A 24463-nucleotide genomic window follows, 5' to 3' on the forward strand; every position below is an offset into this window, starting at 1 on the left:
TTTTCATCATGTTGATCTTGTGAAAGGCCTTATTTCCGCCAATCCAAGAAGTCAGTGGAGGAGGCTTTCAACGCCCCAGAATGCACCACGGTCAACACCAAGTGGACGTTTCCATAGAGACAGCTGTCGATGGCAAGCGCTCTTAAAATGCTACCTGGATGGCAAAGCTTTTACCTGTTTACGTCAAGGTTTATAATGTGTTTTCAGTTTATTTTTGCGGATGTATAGTTGGGAGAGTTTTGTTTTTTATTATTGCCGAGCTGCTGTTTCAGATAAATAACGCGCTTTAGCCTTTAGCTAGCCGTGTTTCAATGGTAGATTTAGCAGCGTTAAGCTAACCAGAAAAAATAGAAAATCAGAAGTTTTGCCTCTAAAATAAAAACGTTTGAGTGTGCAGTTAAAACAAGGCAACTCGTGTCTTATATGTGGTTATATAAAACGGATTTTTATGCCGTTTATATTTCTGAAAACGCCCGTTTTAATAAGGAGCTAGTCAATCATTACACCTGTTAGTGATACACTGATTGCCACTTAAAAAGGACAAATACGCAGTACATGTGCACGTTACTCCCATGTGCTGACAATAGAAACTAATTTAAAGCCCATCCTAGTAGATTTGGGGGCGTGAACTCTACTTGAAGCACTTTGACTCTGTCATGCATCTTTCAATTTTTAAATTTGATAGAGTAATGTCTGATTTAGTTGTTTGCAATGCACTGATCATATACCTCAGCCACAACATTAAAACCGCCAACCAGTGAAGTGAATGAGTGTTCTTGTCGGGATGCAATGTTCCTCTGGGGAACCTGGGTCTTGGACGTTACTTTGAAGCATACCACCACCTGAACATTGTTGTTGACCAAGCACACACACCCCCCCATCGCAAGGTGAGGATGCAAACTGTGATGCACTGTGTGTCCTTAAAGCTTTCCATCAGAACCAGCATGAACCTTCTCAGCAATTTAAGCTGCAGCATCTCCTCTGTTGTACCAGACCACATGGGCCAGCATTCTCTCGCCATGTGCCTTGGTCCATCCTTGGGCCACTTTTTGATAGGTGCTGATCTCTGCAGACCCGGAGCACCCTGCATGAGCTGCAGTTTTGGAGATGCTCTGACCCAGTCGCCTATCTCTCACAATTTGTCCCTTGTCACTCACCCACTTGCCCATTTTTCCTTCTTCTACCACGTAAAGTTGGAGGAGAAGATGTTCATATCCTCATCGCTGAACTGAAGTTAACTGTTAAACTGTACATAGCTTCACCTACACTGCACAGGAAATGCCTCTTTGTTTCCATACTTTGTGTGATTTAAGTCTGTAAAAAAACATGTAATAATATTCCTTTCTCTCTCATACAGACATTAGAGATGTCTCAGTTGTCAGCTGAAGATGAGGTGGAGTTACAGTCCATGCTAAGGCAACTTCTGAGAAGCATCAGTGACAAGATCTCTGGTGCGCCGTCGACCGAGTGTGCTGAAGAGATCCTCCTCCACCTGGAGGAGACTGACAAGAACTTCCACAAGTAAGGCCGCTGTTAAATGTTACAGCATCTGGTATACAAGCCTACTCTTAAGGAACTCGGATATCTCCTCTGTGTTGTTCAAAGCGACTGCTCTCCTTTCAGTTATGAGTTTGTCAAGTACCTCCGTCAGTATGTGGAGAGCTCTCTGGGGGCTGTGGTGGAAGAGGAGACAAAGAACTTGAGCAGAGGGGATGGACAACATGCAGTTGGCTCCGGACACGACACCCTGATTCACGCCGTGACCCGAAGAACCAGAGACTCGGCTGAGTGAGTTCCTCCAGGCTTTATTTTCAGTTTTCTCCTAATCATATTTTCTATGTAGTAAATTCACAGATAATCTAGTGCTGGGAATCTTTGTAGTCCTGGAAAATCTTTTGGGATGTCTCTGAAGGATACAGTTTTCAAATTAAGTTTACGGTACAGGAATTAACCTTTTTAAGTTGTGTTTATCGTCCTTGGAATAATCAAACAGACCAGTGGCAGAGTTTTTTCTGAATCATATGTTCACACTGTAGATATACTTTTGGCGAAAGGTGCTAATTGGTTTTAAAAAATCGCCTTCCTATCTCTGTAACAGGTACCAGCAGATGATACAGACCTTGAAAAACACCATGATCATGGTCGTGGAGTCTTTAATCAACAAATTTGAGGAGGACCAACTGAGGAAGGAGGAGATGCACCGAGAGAAGCTGTACAGTCAGTCAAACAGCCAGTACACCGATAACTGCTCCGACAGCGACTCCTCCTTCAACCAGGTCAGAGATACAGCAGATGCAATCTGTGTGCAATAAACCCTCACATTTTATTTATTTATTTATTGCCCCTTTAAATAACCGATGGGGACTCATATGAAGTGTCAAGATTTTATCTTTGTCTCTAAATATCTTTATCTTTTCCATGGTAGATTGAATCTTGGTCAAAGTCAGCAGTAGATTAGTGTAATTTTTTTAATTTTATTTTTTTGGGGGATAGTAATTATTCTTGTGTCATGTCCCTTTTCCCTTTCCTAGAGTTATGCATTCATCCGACAGGAGCAGCTCCAGATTTTGGCTGAAAAACTTGACTCCAGCAAACCCAAAGAGGTAGAAAGGCAGCTTAAAAAAAGATGTCTGTTGCTGCTTGTAGTCGACCAGAAAACGCTGAGCCATAAATCAGGTCCCATATAAAAAGTTGCAAGATAAATTGTGAGGGCTCTTGAGACGATTAAGATAGGAGCCAGAAAAATGCCACAAAAACTTCTGCTTATTTTATGTATTTTGTCTTCACGTAGACTTATCATCAGAGTGAATTCATATTTCATTTGACCTATTCATTTAGCTTCATTTAACTTTGAGGGATACATCCTTTCCAGTGTTTGATGCTGTATGAGTATAAATGTGTCTTTCAGATTATAGTCTGAATATTTCAGTGAGTGGCATATTAATCTAAATTTCAAATCGGTGCCCTTCCCGGGTCAGATCGGCTGTTCACCAGTGTAACAGCTTGTGGGAGAAAACTGATGAGCGGTCTGTTAGTCCTGCTTTTGACGTTCCGGTACCGTTTGCCTGATGGCAGCAGTTCAGAGAGTTTATTGCGAGGGTTCCTGCACCGGCTCTGGGAGAGTTCTTCTTTATTTGCCATATTTGTGATGCTGTTTGTTTTTGTCAGCGTGGCCAGTAGCCAGCTAGCTACTGTATAAACACCATCGTTTTGAACAACACTGAATGTGTCGGAGTCACTGAACAAAATGGAGACATGGGTTATGATCAGCAACCATTGTCATTAGATGTCAGTGTGATTAACAGTGTAGTTCAGGTGATGGATGTACGTCTCTCTCTGCAGGTGCGCTGGGAGGCTCTACAGGCCCTCTGCTGTGCTCCTCCATCTGACGTCTTGAGCTGTGAGAGCTGGAGCAGCCTGCGCAGGAACCTCTGCGTAGCCCTGACCGACCCCGACCTCAGCGTGAGTCCTGAGCCGTCTCATCTATTCAGTGCAGAAGCAACTGGTGTCCTCATATTTAAACCATTTACACATGAATCAATAATAATTGTGTCATTCTGATAAAAACAATTTCAGGCTTTTCAAATTCAAGCTAGCAAAAATGAATGAGTGTCATTTCACATTTCACATCTGCTTAATCGTGTTTAATTTCCTCTAATTATATTTTCCTCGAATCATATAAAAGGAGAATGTACTGCAGTTCTTTGCCAAAAGCTTCTCCTCCTCTCCACTGAATGTGACTCGAGAGATCTACACCAGCCTGGGTAGGCCAGTTTAACTTTATGGGTTTTGATGTTCATGTGCAGTTTTTTTATGTTCAGAGGTTTTGGGACAATACAGTAGAGGAGTATCCATTTTTTTGTATAATGTTCAATACTTTCAAAATTTAAAATATAATGCACAGCTACTGCTTTGTGTAAATCAAGTCTTATCTTGCATGTGCTTTGTAATAAACTATTTTCATTCCGATGTGCAGCTAAAAGTGTGGAATCAGGTTTTCTGTCTCACAAGCTGAGCTTTCCAAGTGGCTCCGCTGTTATTGACATCAACACGCCCGAGATCAGTCGTCTTCTCAAACAGGTACAGCACCTTATCTCTTACAGCGGCTACAGAGTATGACTACACAGAAAAGTATGCAGCGTCTTCCTTTCTGTCTCGTCTCAGATTCGACTGATGAATGACTTCCAGAAGGAGGTGACAACCTTTTGGATCCGACACCCAGAGAAGTGAGTTGTTATTTCCTGGATGAAATCTTTGCCTCTGGTCCCCTAACTCGGATTTTTTCTTTTTCCACGCTAATAATTAGAATATGTAGAATAATGGTGTGGTGGTTTTCTTTCTACCTTTCTTTAGATACATGGAGGAGGTTATAGAGAGCACACTCTCCCTTCTGTCCTTCCACCATGAACATGGCTCAACAGAGAAAGCCCTGGAACCAATTCACTTACTGGCCTTAATGGATGTTAAAGCTACCTGGTTTAATAAGTGGATGGTGTGTATGGAAACTGAGCATGCGGGATTAATGCATACAGTTTATACACTGCCTTGCCAAAAAAGAAGTCGCCACTTGGATTTAACTAAACAAATAGTTGCGAGTCAGCTGGCAACAAGTTATTTAACCCCAACTGATGCAATGAATACCTTCTCGTTTCTTAAACATGTTGAAAGGCACATCCTGTGGTCGTGAAAAAGATGAGAGGCAGATGAAGTGATGCACCCATCATGCCTAGTGTCTACTGTACAAGCCTGTGGGGGCAGTGCTATGATCTGGGGTTGCTGCAGTTGCTCAGGTCTAGGTTCAACAACATTATGTGTCCAAAGAATGAGGTCAGCTGACTACCTGAATATACTGAATGACCAGGTTAGTCCATCATTTTCTTTCATTATATGTTCCAAGATGACAATGCCAGGATTCATGGGGCTCAGATTGTGAAAGAGTGGTTCAGGGAGCATGAGACATCATGTTCACACATGGATTGGACACCACAGAGTCCAGACCTTAACCCCATTGAGAATCTTTGGGATGTGCTGGAGAAGGCTTTATGCAGTGGTCAGACTCTCCCATCATCAATACAAGATCTTGGTGAAAAATGAATGCAACACTGGATGGAAATAAATCTTTTATAAAAAAATAAAAAAATAAATAAATAAATCAGACATTGCGAAACAATGACACAGTGAATGCATGCTGAAATATTAAAGTGTGTGTCCATTTCTTTTGGTGGCAACTTTTTTTTTGGCCAGGCAGTGTATTACATGTCCTCACATATATTTTATTCTTCTCTATGTATTTTTTCCTCTGTCCTGATTGACATATCTCTCTCTCTCTGTGTCTCTCAGCATGGCTACTACAGCAGGACTGTGGTTCTCAGACTCCTTGAGAGAAAATACAAGTCTTTGGTGAGTGATTCACTCAGTGTTTCAATATCTCTCACTAAGTCTGACAAACGAGAGATGTGCAGCCAGGCAGCTGAACCTCACAAATTCATTTTTTTAGTGTGAAAAAAGCAAAAATGGGCTTCAATTATGAATCATGAGGAAATAAGGGAACAAACTCATTTATTATTCTTGATAGCAGAAATAAAAAATTCAGGTACTCTTTTAGAAACATGATGGCCTGTTTCTAGATGGACACGTTCTTCTGTTCAGCATTTTCTGTATTCATCCTGATCCTCAGGAGGATCCTGGTTGTTTATCAATACCAAGTATGCAGACTTCAGACTTGACAAGTTTATCTCTGGAGTACAGACTCTGGAGGATGGGAGAACAGCAGCGTACTTGATTATGGCTGCAAAATGCATTCTGGACAAACACAAGTTACCTCTTCTCTAGTCCACAAGAACACAAGTATAGACAAGAACAACCTTAGAATTAGGCTTCCTAGTTCATCCTATGCACCTCCACTGACTTTGAACTGGCAGTGCACGTATCTATGGATGGTGTACACGTTTCATCTTCTTTATTGGCCAACCCTGAGGAGGTGTGGATGACAGGCATGGCTGTAGAGGCCTGCAGGAGTAACTACTCATGATGCAGTAGCTCACTATGGCTTAGTTTACTGCCTGTTTCTGTCGTTTTATTTAATTTAGCGCCGTACGTGTGAGTGTGAATGGTTGTCTGTCTCTCTGTGTTAGCCCTATGATAGACTGGAGACCTGTCCAGGGTGTACCCCGCTTCTCACCCAGTGACAGCTGGGATAGACTCCAGCCCCCCCGCGACCCTCTAGAGGACAAGCGTTTACAGAAAATGAATGAATGAATGAAATTCTTTTTGAAAGCCCTCTTGTTTGGTCTTCGCTTTATGTTGCAGTCCACGCACCGAGTCTTAAAACTTGCAAAGGTAAAGACTGGCCTGCTTTTAACTGATGCTTGAGAATCGAGGCTGTGAAACTCCTCCTCATGAGCTGTCTTGTTTGTAGGACGGCTGTAATCCACACAGCCCAACTGCGCAGGTCAATACGCCGTTCTTTGAGACAACGGAGCACAGGAGATGAGGCTCTCTTTGACGTTAAAGAAATCGATGGTTTAATCCTTAAACCTCCCCCTCAACTCTGACCCTGTCTTTAGAGAGGATTGCAGCAGATTCAGTCCTGAAACTTTTCTTTAAAGAAACAGTCGATACGTCTCTAAAACACTGTGAACCTCAACTACTTGTGCATTGCAGTGCATTAAAAGTCCCTAAAGTGCTTGGATTTAGATTCAAAGCAGCCGTTAGAGCCTTAAACCGCCTGCAAGAGGAGGTTGCATTGACAGTCTGGCTGAAGTCATCTAATTCGACTAATCAAACATTTTCGACCACATTAAATGTTTAAACCTTCTTTTCTTTTAGATCGTAGCAGCTGTTCAGCAGTGCATCCATTACAGTGAGTCCTGTGAACATTTTCCAGATGAGACAACCGATGCCCAGTCGGGGGAGCAGCACAACGCTGGTGAGTGAAACAGCCCATAAACTCTTGTTTTCTTCATCAGCGCTTTCTCAGGCACAATCAGATAGCAGCCTTCACTCCCAGTCTCTCCCTGTGTGTGGTAAGCACCAGCACGTTGGCGGTAATGCCGATTTAATGTGTCCTGTGAAACAAACCAAATAATAATAATAATGCGCTCAGACTGAACTACTGTGAAAAGCCTAATGAGAAAGTAATGCTTCATGAAGCCTTTGGGTGTTAAATGTGTTTTCACATACTAGATTATGCCGCCATTTGTTCATGGGTGCGTCATTACAAAAGAGACATGCAGAGAAAAACATCAGAAAGAAGAAGTCTGAGCAATAAAAGATAAAGACAAGACAGAAAAAAAATGATAGAGAAATGGCAAATGCACACTCATTGAAAAATGTGACCAAGTATTAAACTGAGGATTAAGCAGACAAGACAGATGCTTGTGCATGCAAGTATTATTAAAAAATACTCCTTAAAGTCAGTATTACAAAAAAAGGAGTTATGCAATCTAGGGTGCAGATTTAATTCTCTGGTTTAAACCTTAAATTAACGCTGTGTTTATAGATTAAATGAGAGTGGTCCGGTCACACAGCTCACTGTAAGTGTGAGTACAGTGGTTGATGGGGCATAAGGGAGTGCCGTGTCAGGGTCTTATCTCCTGTAAGGCAGCTGGCTCCTTGAGACTGAACATTGTGACCTTGTCTTGGATGAACGGTGATAGGCCGACTCCCCCGCCACTGATACACTCCTCATGAAAGGAATTTTTTTTCTGAGCTGTGCCCCTTGCCACATTTCTGTTTTCACTTATCAGATTCATTGTAGTTTAGCAGCCTTTCTGAAAACCGTCTGTATACTATGAAATCAGTTTGTGATGAGCTACAACTCAACCCACACCGATCAGCTATCAGAGTAAAACCACGGACAGGAGAAGTAAATAACATTGACCATCTTGTAACAATACAGTGTTCTGCTGGGAAACTTTTGGACCTGGCATTCATGTGGATGTTACTTAGACATGTACCTCCCACCTAGACCAGACCAGGCACCCCCACCCCATAGCAATGACACTCCTTGATGGCAGCAGCCATCCCCAGCAGGATGCAGCCTGACACAGGGACACACAAAAACATTTTAGGAACAACTAAAAAAAGCACAAGGTGTTGACCTGGCCTTCAAATTCACTAGATCCCAAACTGATCAAGTATCTGTGGGATGATCCACAGAGGCCCCTCCCTTCAAAGGGCCCCACTAACAAAATTCTGTTACCAGACACCACAGGACACCCTCAGAAGGCCCATTGTTGTCCATTGTCTGATGAGTCACAATTGTTTTGGAGGCACAAGGGAGACCTACACAATAGGAAGGTGGTCATAGTGTTATTCCTGATCGGCGTATCTCTGTTTTTCCTCAGCTTTGCTCCTACCACCACCAATAAACATGTCAATACTAATCTTATATCAATATTTGGAGATAGATACTGTAAATGTGACTACTGCTAATTAGTCATTTTCTCATTTTAATTGTTTAATGTTTTAGGTTCAGTTCAGAGGAGCGTGTATTCAGGAAAGGAGTTAGAGTATTCCTTCTTCATCCACTCCATCTGCATCCTGGGGAAACTGCTCATCTACACCAATGGAAGGAAGCTCTTTCCCGTCAGAATAAGGAAGCACAAAGGTGTGACATGAGACTATGCAGCACATTCCTTTAACATCTGTCACATCATGTGGAGTATTGCTTTACCTCTTTTAAAGTTTCACTGAGCTGATATAAAGTTTGACTGTGGTTAACCTTTAAATACTGAAGAGCTGCTGCTCCCTTCCCCTCATGCAAGTACATTAGTCCCAGTTAAAGGGACACCGTGTAGACAGGGTATTGCCGTGCAGATTGTCATATCTTCCTTGTGACTTTACAACGAAACAATCCCTCCAATCATATATGTTGGGTAATCACACAGGAATGTGTCTGATACTCATGGAACCACTCCTTCCATTCCTCCTGTATAGTACAGTATTTTGCCCTCTGCTCCATCTTATTGACTAATAAACTTATGTAATGGCCTGAATGATGCAGAGCAGACAATTAAAGACAGACTCATCGTCTGTTGGTCCTTCACTATTACTGATTTACCTATTAATCACTGTCCTTTCAGGTGAGCCTGCCATTAGATATTAGGCCACACCGAGCCACTGGACCACCCGTATGTGTCACAATGCGTCACTTCCTGTTGTCTCCTCAGCAGTTTGTAGTTGGGCACACATATTTCTTTATTATTTATTTTTCTTTTGCTGCTTCTTCTTCATCTTTTTATTTTTCTTCCACTCCTGTTTCTGCTTCTTCTTCTTCTTCTTCTAATTTTACTTTCACTTCTTTTTCTGCTCCCTCTTCTTCTTCTTCTTCTTCTTCTTCTTTGGGATTTTTATGTATTTTTACGTTCAGGGACACGCTTATACTTTTCACATACTTGTTATGCTACAACTTAAACCAACCACCATCTTACCAGACCGATAGCCCTGACCTCAGCTCTTTAACAGGCTTGCACGGACAAAATAATGACGGTGGAAGAACAATTTCATCATTCGTTTTCAGCAACATGTCATTTCCCATCACCACATGCTACATCTACTCTATATGTTTGCAGTAGGGCCTGCACCTACAACTATTTTACTCTTATTTGTAAATTAATCGGAAATTGTTTTAATTTTCTTGTTTTATCAGACTAAAAAGTCTCCAAATGCCAACAATTAAGTGATGACCTCATTTGAGAATCTCAAAGCGTTTAACTCTGCAGTTACTAAAATCTGCACCAAGATGACCCTCGTCTCCAAGGCTACCGGAACCGCTGACATGGACCGTTTCTTTGTCAGAAGTGAGTCCCCGTCTAGACACTGAGTAAACAAACCGATTCACCCGTTTATTATTTCTCTTTCAGATCCTGTTAGCCTGACTGACCTGGTCATTGTCCTGATTAACATCATGTATCGATACCCCAAGCCTCTGCACGCCGATACCTCCCACACAGGTAGGGCACAGATATAAACCACGTCAGCTACGAGTTGCAACTTCCTCCCTGGCTTCTGTTCAGGCTGTGGTACCGACGGGACACAGTGACCCTCCCTGTGAGGCGTAACAACACTCCTCAGACCATATCCTTTATCTCTTAACCTTGTACAGAGTATCTTTGTCTCATGGAAGACTTTATAGCCCCATTCATTCTGTGAATTATGCTGCAGCTAGTTTGCTGGCAGTGATCAATACCATTCCCTGCCTTGACTTTGTCAGAATATCGTCTCATTTGGCTGCTGCAGGGAGATTTATATTAATATTTATTTGTCTCGTGAAGATCACATGAATCACCCATAAGTTTATTTTTAGCTTAACTGTGATACTGCAGCTTGCAATAAGTTCACTAGATGCATTCTGCAAATAGTACATGCAAAAGTAATGTAGCCTATGTTTGTCAGAGGAAGATTAAAAAAAAAAAAAAAAATGTATATATATATATATATGTCTTTTAAAAAATATTCTTTAATCCTTGTCTTACTTCTGTCATGTGGTGTTTTTGACTTTATGAAGCAGTCAAATCTTTTCAAGACTGTCCCCAATGTCCTCAAAGAAGTCTAGAGAAAGCTGTGTCCTGACTCATCAGATGTGTATATATACGTAGACCAAAAATGTATTCATGCATTCTTTTTCTGTAACTGCTGGATGGTCGCGGAGGGGCTGGAGCCTATCCAAGCTGTCATTGGGCGAGAGGCAGGATACATCCTGGACAGGTCGTCAGTCTATCACAGGGCTAACACAGAGAAACAGACAACCATTCGCACTCACATTCACACCTACGGCCAATTTAGAATCACCAATTAACCTAACCAGCATGTCTTTGGACAGTGGGAGGAAGCTGGAGTACCCGGAGAGAACCCACGTAGGCACAGGACGAATATGCAGACATCACCCCAGTCGGCTGATGGATTCAAACCCAGAACGTTCTTGTTGTGAGGAATCAGTGCTAACCACCACTAGATCAAAATTATTCAGTTCAGTTCAATTCCATTTTATTTATATAGCATCAATAACAATACAAATTGTCTCTAGACGCTTTACAAAATCCAGCCTGAAACCCCCAGAGCGAGCACTAAGACGATGGTTCAAGGAAAAACTCCCTTATAACAGGAAGAAACCTTGAGCAGAACCCAGCTCATATGGGGCGTTCCCATATATTTGAGGCCGGTCTGGTAGAGTGACAGAAAAATGATGCATGTTACATGAGAGTTTGACAGAGGGAAAGGGAGATGAGTTACATAAATCCAAACTTATTAAACAATTTGAAAAGGTTTTAAAGGTGTAAATCATGTAATGTACACTTATATCTACAAAAACTAACCTGAAAAGCACAAATCCAGCTAAGAAAACTTCACTAGGGTGGAGCTGCTCTGCCAGAGGCAAGTGACAAAATCAGATTTCTAGAATACTGACGGCGAGTTTACCGTCAGTCCTAGAGGTTATGAATATTAGCTAGGGAATATAAATGCACAGAATTCAGCCCTTTTCTTGCTTCTGATCTGTTGTTTGTCTGCTCAGACTCCCTGTCCCCCTGCAGTCTGGCGATGGAGGTGCTGTGGATGCTCTGTGAACGGGCCGAGTGTGCTGCGGAGTGTCTCTACCAGAACCCCGTCATGGAGACGCTACTGTCTCCTGTTATAGAGCTGCTCAACGGACAGCAGGTTAGATATAAACCAGGCGCATGGCACACATTTCAAAAGTTTCTGCTGCTTCCTTCCACTATCTGTTTTTTTATTATTATTCTTTATCCATTGTTTATAGTTCATCAAAACTTTATTAGCAGCATAAATTGCACGAACAAATAAAATAAAAATACAGATACGCAAAGGGTAAGCCTGTCATATTTGCACTGGACCTTTTATATCCCTAGTTTCTTGTGACCTAAATTATACTTGGGGTTTTTAAGAGAGACTGTGATATAACATTCTTACGAAGATGCGTTATTGTTTTATACAGACGCTAGTTAAAATGGTTTTAACTATTGTGGATCCTTACTTCCTGCTGAGTGGATGCTTCCTTGTAGGGGCACCTCAAAGTCAGATCCCAGACTCTGAATATTAATAATCTGCAATCTCTATATTTATTTAATAATCAGTTACACTTAGTCATTTATTTCACCAGCAGCTCAAATTTTAAACCTTACTATTAAATGCAGAACGTTAGTCTTTACTGGGTTTCCATAAAACCTAAGAAGTAACGCTTAACTTCGTCACAGCAGGACATTTGTCAGCCTTTTGCAAACTGTAGTTGTGGAAATGAAATTCAGTAGATTTCTTTCAATTTCAATAGTCTGCAGTATCTGTTCAGTCTGTTGGGATTCCACTCGTTCCTGAAGCCACTCGCTAAGTTTCCCTGTCTATATTCTTGGGCTTGCAGGTCAAACTGAGGTCTCCCGCAGCAACTCTGACTCTCATTGCTGATGTTCTGGCTCGCATTGCAAACACCGACAGAGGATTAGCTCTCTTCTTACACGAGAAGAATCTCATAGTTGCCCACAGTGAGAGGTGAGACACTAAGTTTTAAAAGTGTGATTAAATACGCGGTGCCATTTTGTCTTTTTTTTCTGATGCAAATAGATTCATTACATTCTCCGAACTCAGCTAGAAGACGTCAGTATGGAGTTAAATTTATATGCCAAATCCTCACAGTTCTGCACAGGCGGATTAAAACACATGGCATTGCTATTTTTTGACTCTCTGGGATTATATCTTATCTCAAATGTCAAGAAGTTTTCTTTAGCTAGTTTTAAAATCTGTTGCCTGACCAAGACTTTTTCAGTCTGTCTTGCTTTAAAAAACAGCCTGCTGTTGTGAATTAGCAATAATAATAGTGGTTAGTGGTATGAAAGTGCACTAGACATGCCAATAAATGTCTCTAGACACACAGGGAATTTGGAGATTTCGTTCAGATAGCTGTGGAAAAAGAAGGCATGGACAAACTAAGAAGGGAAAGCACCTAAGTACATCGCAACTCCCTCGAACACTGACAGCAGGAGACACAGATTTACAGTTTTTCTAAGCACAACAGCTCCTATTGCACACCTAAAAAAGAAATCTCATGTCTGTTTATCTGTGTCCTCGCTCTTCTGCAGAACCTTTGCTGCTCATGTCATCGTGCAGTTCACGCTGAGGCTGCTGGATAAGGGACTGCTGCTGTCGGCGAGCGAATCCGATGTATCGCACGCATTATGCGGAGCCTTTATCTTCGTCTGTCGACAGATATACAACACGTGTGAGGGTCTGCAGGTGCTCCGACCCTACGGCCTGCACAGAGCTGTAGCTGCTGCATGGAAAAAGGTAACTGAACGTCTGCATTTGGATTCTTGCAGTGTGCATCCAAGCATCTTACTAGTCAAAAAATACACCAATAAACACATTAAAACACAATTCACCATTGTAATATTGCTGCTGCCGTGTATTATTGAATTTATTTGGATTCTTTAAATGTAGGAAATTAGACTTTTTCTGGGAAACACTGCTTCACTGACAGAGCCACAAAAGACTGTAAGAGAGGGTAGATAATGTTTTTCGTGTCAGCGTCTAATGATCACATTCACTAGCCAGAGTACTGCTGTCATGTTTCATTTGCTTGATGGATGCAGTGTTTTCTCTTTATTCACACGCCACAGCTAGAGCAGCGCCACTGTTTCTCTCAGATGAGGAGGGAATTAACTAACCATTTTAATCTGCTTCGTTTAGTTCTGAGAATACTGCTTCTGCCATAACAACAGATCAGAGTATCTCTAACAGCCTGTAGTAAAACTGCAAAGAAGGAAATCATGCAGAAGACTTGTAGTAGCAGTGATGGTGCTTATCATAAACCTCTCAGTGCTGGATTATTTTATTTATTTTTTGGCTCCACCTCACAACTCTTTGTTATCCAAAACACAAATGTCAAAAATTAACCTATATGAGACATTTATTGTTATTTTTTTTTGTTGTTTTCTCACCTCTCACTTCCGCCTACCGTTGTCCAATCCGTGTTAAATATTAATTACCCTCCTGCACGTACTGCACGGTTAAACTACGGACGCAGGATAGTGCTCGATGCCTCTGATTCATGTTGACATTTAAAATTTGTGGGAGGCGTCTTAGGACATGTTGTGATTTGAATTTGAAAAGAAACAATTAAATCACTACTAGGTCACATGACGTTGCTAGGGTCAATATCAGTGCATGTGGAAGCATGCAGATTAATCAACCGATTGGTTTGGATTGTAGGCTTCCTAATTATTTTACACTGACCAGACATAACATTATGACCACCTGCCTAATTTGGTGTAGATCCCCCTTTTGCTGCCATCATGAAATAGTGTGTCCATTAAAGGCGTCTTAGGAAATGTTGTGATTTGAATTTGTAAAGAAACAATTAAATCACTACAATAAATAATAATAATAATACATTTTATTTATAAAGCACTTTACATCAAAGATCTCAAAGTGCTACAGGTTAAAAAGAAGAAGAAAAGGTTTAAAAAAAAAAAAAAAAAACATCTAAAGGGGACCAAAAGCTTTGCTAAAAAGAAATGTCTTAAGACCTTTTTTAAAACAGTCAGTGGATTGTGGTGCCCTCAAGGTGTCAGGGAGGGCATTCCACAGACGTGGGGCAGCAGCACAGAAGGCCCTATCTCCCATGGTCCTCCGTCTGGTTCTGGGTATGTGGAGGAGGTTTGAGTGAGTGGAGCGGAGGGAGCGTGTTGTGTTTTGTGGATTGATAATTTCTTTGAGATAGGGGGGTGCGTGTCCATGGATGCATTGGTGAGTGAGGAGGGAAACCTTGTACTCAATCCTGGTGGAGACGGGAAGCCAGTGGAGTGAGTGGAGAATGGGGGTAATGTGCTCATGTTTCCGCACTCTCATCAGGATCCTAGCTGCAGAGTTTTGGATGTACTGAAGCCTCTGCAGACTCTTGCTAGGAATCCCGATGAGAAGTGCGTTACAGTAGTCCAGTCTGGAGGAGACAAAAGCATGAACCAGCTTTTCAGCATCTGAGAGGGAGAGAATGGGGCGGAGTTTGGAAATGTTACGGAGGTGGTAGAAGGAGGTCTTGCAGAGGTGATTTATATGGGCTTCAAACGTGAGTTGAGAGTCCATTTTTACACCAAGATTAGTGACTGTTGATGAAAGGGGGATGTTGGAGCCAGAGAAGGTGATGCTGGTTACGGATGATGATTTGGTCTGGTGTGGGGTGCCAATCAGTATGGCTTCGGTTTTGGAGCTGTTTAGTTGGAGGAAATTGTGCTCCATCCATGACTTTATCTCCTCCAGACAGGAGGTGAGTTTTGATGGGGCGAGGAGTTTTTGGAGTTTTTGGAGATGCTCTGACCCAGAACTCTAGCTAAAACATTTATGTCTGCTTTATATATCCCACCCACTGACACGTGGCATGATAACCACATAATCAGTGTTATTCGCGTCACTCTTCAGTGGTCATAATGTTATGGCTGATCTGCACATAAGAAAGTTTTTAATACCCAAATGTCTGAATAAAAGAGCACATAAGAATTTATATTTATAAAATAAAAATGGTGTCCAAAGAAATATTTAATATGGAGAATAGAAAGAGAAGCTCCTCATAAGTCTCCTTATAAGATATGTGAGTATATGAGATTTCTCAGATGAGGAGGGAATTAACTAAACATTTTAATCTGCTTCGTTTAGTTCTGAGAATACTGCTTCTGACATAACAACGGATCAGAGTATCTCTAACAGCCTGTACTAAAACTGCAAAGAAGGAAATCATGCAAAGACTTGTAGTAGCAGTGATTGGACTGAGTGGTGCTCATCATAAACCTCTCAGTGCTGGATTATTATTTTATTTCTGGCCCCACCTCACAACTCTTGGTTATCCAAAACATTAATGCCAAAAATTAACCTGTATGAGATATCGTGGCATTAAGTCTACAACTTTTTTCTTTTTTTTTTTTTGTTGTTTTCTCACCTCTCGCTTCCGCCTACCGTTGTCCAATCCGTGTTAAATATTAATTACCCTCCTGCACGTACTGCACGGTTAAACTACAGACGCAGGATAGTGCTCGATGCCTCTGATTCATGTTGACATTTAAAATTTGTGGGAGGCGTCTTAGGAAATGTTGTGATTTGAATTTGAAAAGAAACAATTAAATCACTACTAGGTCACATGACGTTGCTAGGGTCAATATCAGTGCATGTGGAAGCATGCAGATTAATCAACCGATTGGTTTGGATTGTAGGCTTCCTAATTATTTTACACTGACCAGACATAACATTATGACCACCTGCCTAATTTGGTGTAGATCCCCCTTTTGCTGCAAAAACAGCCCTGACCCATCGAAGAATGGACTCCACTAGACTCTGAAGGAGTGCTGTGGTATGTGGTGACATTCCTGAACCATTTTTCTTTTGTGCCAGGGCACATTGTCCTGCTGAAACAGGCCACTGCCATCATGGCATAATATATTCATTAAAAGGTGTACGTGGTCTGCAACAGGGCTTAGGTAGGTGGCTTGTGTCAAAGTAGCATCCAAATGAATGGCAGGACCCACGATCTCCCAGTAGAACATTTCCCAAAGCATCACACTGACCCCTTCAGACTGGGAACACCCCGCAGGAGCTGCAGGTTTTGGAGATGCTCTGACCCAGAACTCTAATTAAAACATTTATGTCTGCTTTATATATCCCACCCACTGACACGTGGCATGATAACCACATAATCAGTGTTATTCGCTTCACTCTTCAGTGGTCATAATGTTATGGCTGATCGGCGCATATATCAGATTTGTGGTTTGAACACGTTTGTTGGGAATTCTCATCAAAATCATCAATCTTCCATTCATAAAATCTGTCTCTTGACCAATATCTTTTTTTGGTCTTTACCTCTAGACCAGTTCTCTGTCCGAAAGGGTCCCAACCCCGGTACCTGGAGCCAGTGCTGGAGTATCTACCGAAGAACTGCAGAACATGTGAGGCTACACACACACACACACAAAAAAAACACATTTTAAATACTTTATTCAAATGCCTAGAATCAAAGCAGTATTTAGTCATAATGCAGATAATATAGAAGCTCAGTGAGGAAATTTAAAGACACAATTTTGTCTTGATTTTTATAAATATTTGAGTGGATTTTGCATCCCTTATCAAATATGAATAAAAAGCCCTATTCACACGAGACTAGTTTTACCTGGGAACTTCCAGTAATTTGTAATAATTGCGGAAGTCGTCTGTGATCTTAATCCTGTGCGAATCAGCCATGTTCGTAATTTGTAAAGTAAATATTACACTGCAAATTACCTACCCTATTTCTTGTAACACAGGGGTCTTGTGATAATACAAATCCAGTGCGAATCGGCATCTCTGTGATTTGGGGGTGCGTTTTACTTTTTTTTTTTTATTTTTTTTATTAATGAGAAACACAATACAAACATTCCTTGACAACATCACAAATTATGTATGACAGTGCTAGAGACAAGAAAAAGAAAAAGCCCACTGGGGCCCAGAAAGCTGAGTAATACTAATAAGTGAAAAATAATAAATAAATAAATAAGTGGACAGTAAAGACATTCCAGCATACTGTGGGGTTCCCCTCAGTTAGAGAGGTACCTTGCTATAGGTAGCCACCTCCTCACAAAAACATCAGACCTTAAAGGTGCAGTAGGCAACTTTTATAAAACTAACTTTCTGTCATATTTGCTGAAACTGACCCTATGTTCAAGTATAATTGCATAAAGCAGGTCATTTAAAAAAAAATTCGGCTCCTCTGGCCCCAACTAGAGCCTGTAGCGCGATTTGCAAGACATCCACCGCTCCACATTCAGATGCACCAATCAAGACCAGGGGTGTATCTAACAGAGTGTCAATCACTGCTCATGGACACGCATTTCATAGCGCCCTCCCCTCCCTCCACCACCTCGCACCACTTGTCTGTGGGCGTGTAGAAGGAGCCGGGATGTAATCCTCGTCTGAGGCCTGTGCCTCAGCTTCACTCTCAAATGTCTAACCACATCAACAAGGTAGCGGTCATATATCTACCACATAGCAAATTGATAAATCTAAACTGTGGAATAAAACGCCACAATGAATGCTTCTAACTGTTACTGATAGCAAACATCACCGATGTAGGCTACTTTCAGAAACATCCTAACCTTGGTTTTGTCCTAAAGTTGACTATTGCTAAATATTTTGACCTAAAATTATTTGGCAATAACGAAGGGTATTATAAAAACTATTTTGTTGTTGTTACGTCGGTGTGTTCCATGCTAGTTTGTTTACTCGCTCTCTCTCGGTTCTCTGCTCGTGCACAGTATTCCAGGGCCAATATGCACGCGCTCTATCGTGCACAGCTCTCCCTTGTGGGGGGAGGGGCTTGGGAGACCGTTTTGGGCTTTAGCGGAAAGTGGGGAGGGACTGAGAAGTTGTCGATGTTCAAATTTTTTGGCTAAGTCCTGGATCTTCGCAATCCTGCCTACTGCACCTTTAATTGTAGTTGAGCAGTCAAAGCCTCCATTCCATACACCTCCCTCAGTCTCTGTTTCCACTGTGTCACTGTAGGTGGCTGTGGATTCATCCATTTTATTGTCACCATTTTCCTAGCAGTCATCAAGAGTATATGTAACAAGTGCTTTTGGTCTCTAGTGTACATGCCTTCAGGAGTCAGATCGAAAAGAAATTGACTTGGGGTGAATAGTATATTAATTCCCAGAACTTTATCTATCTCGCTCTTTACCCCCTTGGTGCGTTTTACTTTTTCGGGACTTTTGTTTGATTTGTGGCTTTTTTCTGGCTCTTGTCACGTAAGACTGATGAAGGATGTGCTGTAAATCAAAGTCTGGACAGATGTCAGGGTGCAAAGTCAAGATGTCGCTGACCCATTCACCCATTTAGTCGGATGAAATCATTAAATCAAGCATTAATGTGTTCATCGACGAAGGTGGGGCTGATTTAAATACTGCCAGGTTGTTCGTAATTTCTTCTCCGAGATATGTATTTTTAAAAATATATTTTTTATTATCAGTTAGAATTCTCAAAGTAACTAAAGCTGTCAACAAGTGTAAAATGTCCTCTGACATGCAGTGGAGTGAAGAGGAAAGTAGCAGAGACATAAATATGGAAAGTAAATTAGAGTAAAACACAGTTTGCTTATCCCGTGCAATGAAACACAGATGTAGGGGGGTTGTTTCTGAATCCCATGACGTCCCCAGGTAAAACTAATCCCATGCTAGTAGGGCTTAAGCTAGCCTACAAACACTTTGTGTAACACAAACTATGTCTTATGCAATGAATACTTGTTTACAGCTACTGGAAAATAACTAGAAAGCTGATATCTATCAACACCAAGACCTTTGCATCCATTACAACCAGTACAGCTGCCAGTTCTGGAGTATGACCTGAAGTTCAGCAGATCATAAAGTCAGATCATTAATCAACGTCTGATGGAAGGATAGCGTCTCACTTTAGCATAGCACAAATGATTAGGGAAGCAAATGCTCCCTGTACTATCGCTCATCTCTCAACTTTAACACACTTCGTTCCAATCTAGCTTGCAAATCCTGCAGTGCAATAATTCTCATATTTAAGATGTGACTTTTTGTTTTTTCATTCAGTGGCGTATAACGTTGAGGATGTCCTTCCATTACTGAGCTCCTGCAGATTGTCCTTGTGGGTTCAGATCAATGATCATGATGTCGAGTATCTACGATACAGACCAAAAATGAATATTAAATTCAGGAGTTTAATCTAAACTAGAGTTTTCTGGGCTGCATCTCATTGGTAAACAGCACGCCTCAGCATTTATGGGAACAAAAGTTTAAATTAACTTTCACTGCCAAGGGGGCAGTGCAGCTTTGATGTTTTAAATCTTGTGTTTCGGGCACAGAGAATTTGACTAATGCAACCGGCGTAGCTTAAAGTGCAACGGATAACATTATTCAAAAGTAATTTCTGTTGTCATTAGTATGTATTTTATAAAAGGTACGTCAGTGTTATACTTTGCAGCATCATTGCAGCTCTAATGGTGCACATGTTTGGACAGTGTCTCCATTTTATTTTATGGTTCATATGTGAAAGTGTATAATGAGTGAATAAATGAAGAAGAACTAGAAGAACAATTACACCAAGTGGCAAGTCAGTGTGCGAAGTTTGTCACCTGTTTTGAAAAATTACAGATAACTGGTGCACGGACACATCCCTGATTCTGAATTAGAGTTAACATTGGTAGTGAAATGAAGAGGGAGTCTGACCTGAAATACTTTTAACATATCCCACCCAAGAATTGTTCCTACTATGTTTACAGTATCCAGATTTTGTGTAAGTTGAAGGTTGTATTTCGTGCAGATTGAACATGAAACTCTTTCTTTGTGATTTTGGAACAGGAACATCTGGGAGGAGACGCTGTTGGACAGTCTGCTGAACTTTGCTGCGACCCCTAAAGGCCTCTTACTGCTGCAGCAGACAGGAGCCATTAATGAGTGCATCTCCTATATGTTCTCTCGCTTTATCAAAAAGCTGCAGGTAATAACAGGCACAAATACAGTATAACTGTAGTTATTTTCAGTTCGGTCTTTATCTACTTTTTGCTTTTCCTTCCTAATAATTGTTGCTGCTAAATGGGGTCGTGTTTACCTTGTGCATGTGTGGAATCGACATAAAAGCCCCCTCTTGGTGTATTGACAACCTTGTGAGTGGACATTTTCTTGCATGAGTCCTATTTGTATAATTTAATAATATGTCTGATAGTGTCCATATCCCCACTGGCCTCACTTTGTAATCATGTGCATTATGTAATTCTACAATAACCCAGTGCCGTGCTATAGGGGCACATTTCCTGTTAGAAAGTGAGTCCAAGGCCAGACCTGACATTCATGTGGATGTTACTTAGACATGTAGTACCCACCTAGGCCAGACCAGGCCCCCCACCCCCCATATCAATGACACTCCTTGACATTCAAAACATTCAAATGCTTTATCTTTACACTTTTTCTAGTTTGAAGTGTGTTTCTCTCTAGTGCACACCTTTTGAATATGGTCTTTAACAGCAGCACCTTGCTCCACATGTAGAGTCACACCTAGATGCCGCCACATTTAAATAGTAGTGAGCAGTTTAGGGGTCAAGTGACCTCAACTGTGATACTCTCCATCTAATTTCCAGTCATTCAATCAAAACAAAAAGTAGTAATTTAGTTGTAAAAGCACTGGGAGGAGAAATAAAAGTTAAAACGTAAGCTAGTGTTCCCTTATCAGGAATGCTGATAAGCACGGTTGCTGATATACAGTTGATCTGTAGTTATATAATACCGTTCCATCGCCTTTATGGACGCCCTTAACTTTGGCAGTGGTTCATTTTAATCCTTCTTGATGCCATCAAGGTGCCAAAGTATTTTTATGCTGCTCTAGTGATACTCTGACACATTGACTTGAATCACAGTAATCTAACACGATACAGATGGATATGAAATATTAAGCCGTGTGAATCCTGAAGTTTAATCACTGATGTTGAGCCAAAAAGACAACTATTATTAATATTAGACTGCAAAAAAATACATTCAGAATTGATGTTTCTCTGTTTTTATTTGACTGTTTTGTGCACAAATTGAACATTTCCTCATGCCCGTTCTTTTGTTCTCTCATGTCCTACGCAGCAAAACTATAATCCATCCTAAAAGCCTTTATTCGTTCTGTTGGCCTCTGTCATCATAGTCCCTAATCCATTCTGCACAAGATGCGGTAATTTGTTGGTCCTGCTCCTCCTCAAGGCCACGGCCGCGTTTCCAGAAGACTGTTTAGCATTCAGCAGTCGCCTCTACACCACTGTCAACACGCTTTATATTGTAGACTCGCGTGCAGTCTGTCTTAACTTCAAACCTTAGCCAAACCCCCCGTGGGCTTCATTTACTGCCATTGTTTACGCACTCTTGTAATTGCTTCCCTCGTTTGGCATTTCACTTTAATTATGGAGTGTAATTATATTTTGTCTTTTTTTTTGGTTGTGACATTGTGTTGTAATTAATGAAGGGCCTGCACACTCCAAAAATCAATTTGCAATTTGATTTTCTCCACTGAACTACATTAGGTACTGCATAAATTTACAACTCTTCTTCTTTTCTTGAATATAGTGCCGTGTTTGTTTCATGTGCACACTCACGTACTGTAGTTTTTCATTCCGCTCTGGTATCTCATTCATTTTTTAAGGGCATAAGCAAAAAAAAAGAAAGAGGCAAATACTGAAATATTTGTAGGGATCATGAGGTTTTCCGTGTGTTTTTGTTTTTCCGCAGGTGAGCCGCTGTGAGAAGTTTGGCTACGGGGTGATGGTGACACAGGTGGCGGCGACTGCTCCAGGGGTCGTGGCTCTGCGCAGTTCAGGTGCTAATGCACTCAGCTTGCGCAAACAAAACACACACACTTGCCAGCTGAGATGCTCAAGGCTTGTATGCTAAGTTGCTGTTGTCTTGTAGTCGGCGTGAAACAGAGTTCAGGCGGCTCAGGGAGAAATGTCTTTGTCAAATTGTTTTCTGTCGGGATAAGTGGATGAAGAACGAGCAAAGAACAAGGTGTTTATTGTCAGTGTGTGAAATGAGCAGCTGTCTGACGAGAAGAGAACATTTACAAATAGCTGAGTTAATCATAACTCAAAGCACTCCACATATTAGCTAGACGCTAGGTGGAAACAAGGTGCAGACAAAGAATATATGCACCTGAACAAGAGAATACAGCGCTGACGTGTAAAATTGACCTGTGCAACTGTAAAATCATTGCAGTTTCCTATCCGTCTCCATGGTACCCTGTCAACAAAAGGCCAAACAAATATAAGATAAGATCTTTTATTTACTCCATTGAATGGAATCAAACAAATTGCAGTGTATGCTGGTCAGCCACAACATTAAAACCACTGACAGGAGAAGTAAATAACATTGACCATCGACCACCATTGTGACAATTCAGTGTTCTGCTGGGAAACTTTTGAACCTGGCATTCATTCATGTGGATGTTACTCAGACATGTATCACCCACCTAGACCAGACCAGACACCCCCACCCCATAGCAATGACACTCCTTGATGGCAGCAGCCATCCCCAGCAGGCACACACACAAAACCGTTTAGGAACAACTCAATAAAACATGAAGAACAGCACAAGGTGTTGACCTGGCCTCCAAATTCACTAGATCCCAAACTGATCAAGTATCTGTGGGATGATCCACAGAGGCCCCTCCCCTCAACCCATAGGACACAAAGACCCCCACTAACAATATTCTGTTACCAGACACCACAGGACACCCTCAGAAGGCCCATGTCCATTCTCTGATGAGTCACAACTGTTTTGGAGGCACAAGGGAGACCTAACCCTAACCCTAACCAATATTTGGAGGTGGTCATAATGTTATGCCTGATCTGTGTATATAAAGACATTATTATGTCTAAAACTTAACAATCCTTGATCCAGAGCAGAGTGAAGCATTTTATCTTCAGTAACACAAATTCTTTTCATATTTGCTTTCATTTTTGGTCAGTTTATATTTTCTACATACAGTGACACTGCATTCACAGTCTCAGTCCCTTGTATCTGCTGTCTCTTTTCAACAAGGCTAAAACAGCAGAAACTACATATCAGTGTTACATGTTAAACAATCATTCCATCATGCAGATCTACAATACCTTGGATGTTGTGCTGCAGGTTTTGTCCGGGCGCTGGTAGTGGAGCTGTGGTCCGTCCTTGAGTGTGGCAGTGAAGATGTCCGAATGGTCCGTCCCAATCCGACACCCATGGACCCCATAGACAGGAGCTGCCTGAAGGTATGAGGTGTGTGCGTGGTTGAGAGAGATGCTGAAACAGTTTCAGCGTCACAAAAGCCAAAAGTTTTGAAAATGATTTATTGATTGTTCAGCGTACACAATAACAAAACCCAATTTAACTTCTTTTCTTACTTTGGCGAGTTAAAAACCCAAAGATATTGAGTTCACTATCTTAGAAAATTGTGAACCACATTCAACAAGCTGCTACAAGTAATTATTTCTTTGCTATAAATGTGACTCTTATCTATTTTTCCTCTGTATTTGTTGGTTTGTGGATGTCTTGGTAGACAATGAGACTGACATGTGTAGTTGGGATTAATAGAAGCCCTGAGATCAACTCCTCTTTGCACATGGCTGTATTTTTTAGTTTTTAGTTGAGGCAGATTTATTTTTTTTTTCAAGGTGCAGGACAGGACAGGCTTAAATTTTCATTTAAGGCTCTGGTGTGTGTCTGATGCTGGCCTCTGACAGCAGCCAAGTCGTCTCTCTCTCTCTCAGTCTCAGTGAAACTGGCCAAGTGAATACAGACAGTCGGTGAAGTGTGAACTTTGTCCTGCCACTGGCGTCTCTAAAGCCTGCCTTATCAGTGGGTCAGCCGTCAGGTTACATACTTACAGTCCTCAGATAACATGCGGCACAGAATTCTTTTTGGTAAATATGCTCCAATCCCTGATCTGATATGGGAGTATATATAGAAAA

The 24463-nt window shown here is 41.4% G+C and overlaps 1 protein-coding gene across 1 annotated transcript in view; it reads left to right on the forward strand.

Moving 5' to 3' along the window:
• The first annotated feature begins 1364 nt into the window (after positions 1-1364).
• tbc1d32 (TBC1 domain family, member 32) overlaps positions 1365-24463 on the forward strand; it is a 73730-nt gene continuing 50631 nt past the window's right edge. Inside the window, exons 1-20 of the mRNA XM_084560275.1 lie at positions 1365-1521; positions 1624-1788; positions 2099-2276; positions 2532-2603; positions 3343-3462; positions 3686-3764; positions 3977-4080; positions 4165-4226; positions 4354-4492; positions 5341-5400; positions 6829-6928; positions 8474-8611; positions 9867-9956; positions 11516-11658; positions 12374-12501; positions 13089-13293; positions 16858-16937; positions 20346-20484; positions 22248-22335; positions 23646-23764. Of these exons, the coding sequence (XP_084416401.1) occupies positions 1367-1521; positions 1624-1788; positions 2099-2276; positions 2532-2603; positions 3343-3462; positions 3686-3764; positions 3977-4080; positions 4165-4226; positions 4354-4492; positions 5341-5400; positions 6829-6928; positions 8474-8611; positions 9867-9956; positions 11516-11658; positions 12374-12501; positions 13089-13293; positions 16858-16937; positions 20346-20484; positions 22248-22335; positions 23646-23764 (2364 nt within the window). The 5' untranslated portion in view covers positions 1365-1366. The remainder of the gene's footprint in view (positions 1522-1623; positions 1789-2098; positions 2277-2531; positions 2604-3342; positions 3463-3685; positions 3765-3976; positions 4081-4164; positions 4227-4353; positions 4493-5340; positions 5401-6828; positions 6929-8473; positions 8612-9866; positions 9957-11515; positions 11659-12373; positions 12502-13088; positions 13294-16857; positions 16938-20345; positions 20485-22247; positions 22336-23645; positions 23765-24463) is intronic.

The sequence above is a fragment of the Chelon labrosus genome (assembly GCF_963514085.1).
Source record: "Chelon labrosus genome assembly, chromosome: 14".
Classification (NCBI taxonomy): Eukaryota; Metazoa; Chordata; class Actinopteri; order Mugiliformes; family Mugilidae; genus Chelon; species Chelon labrosus.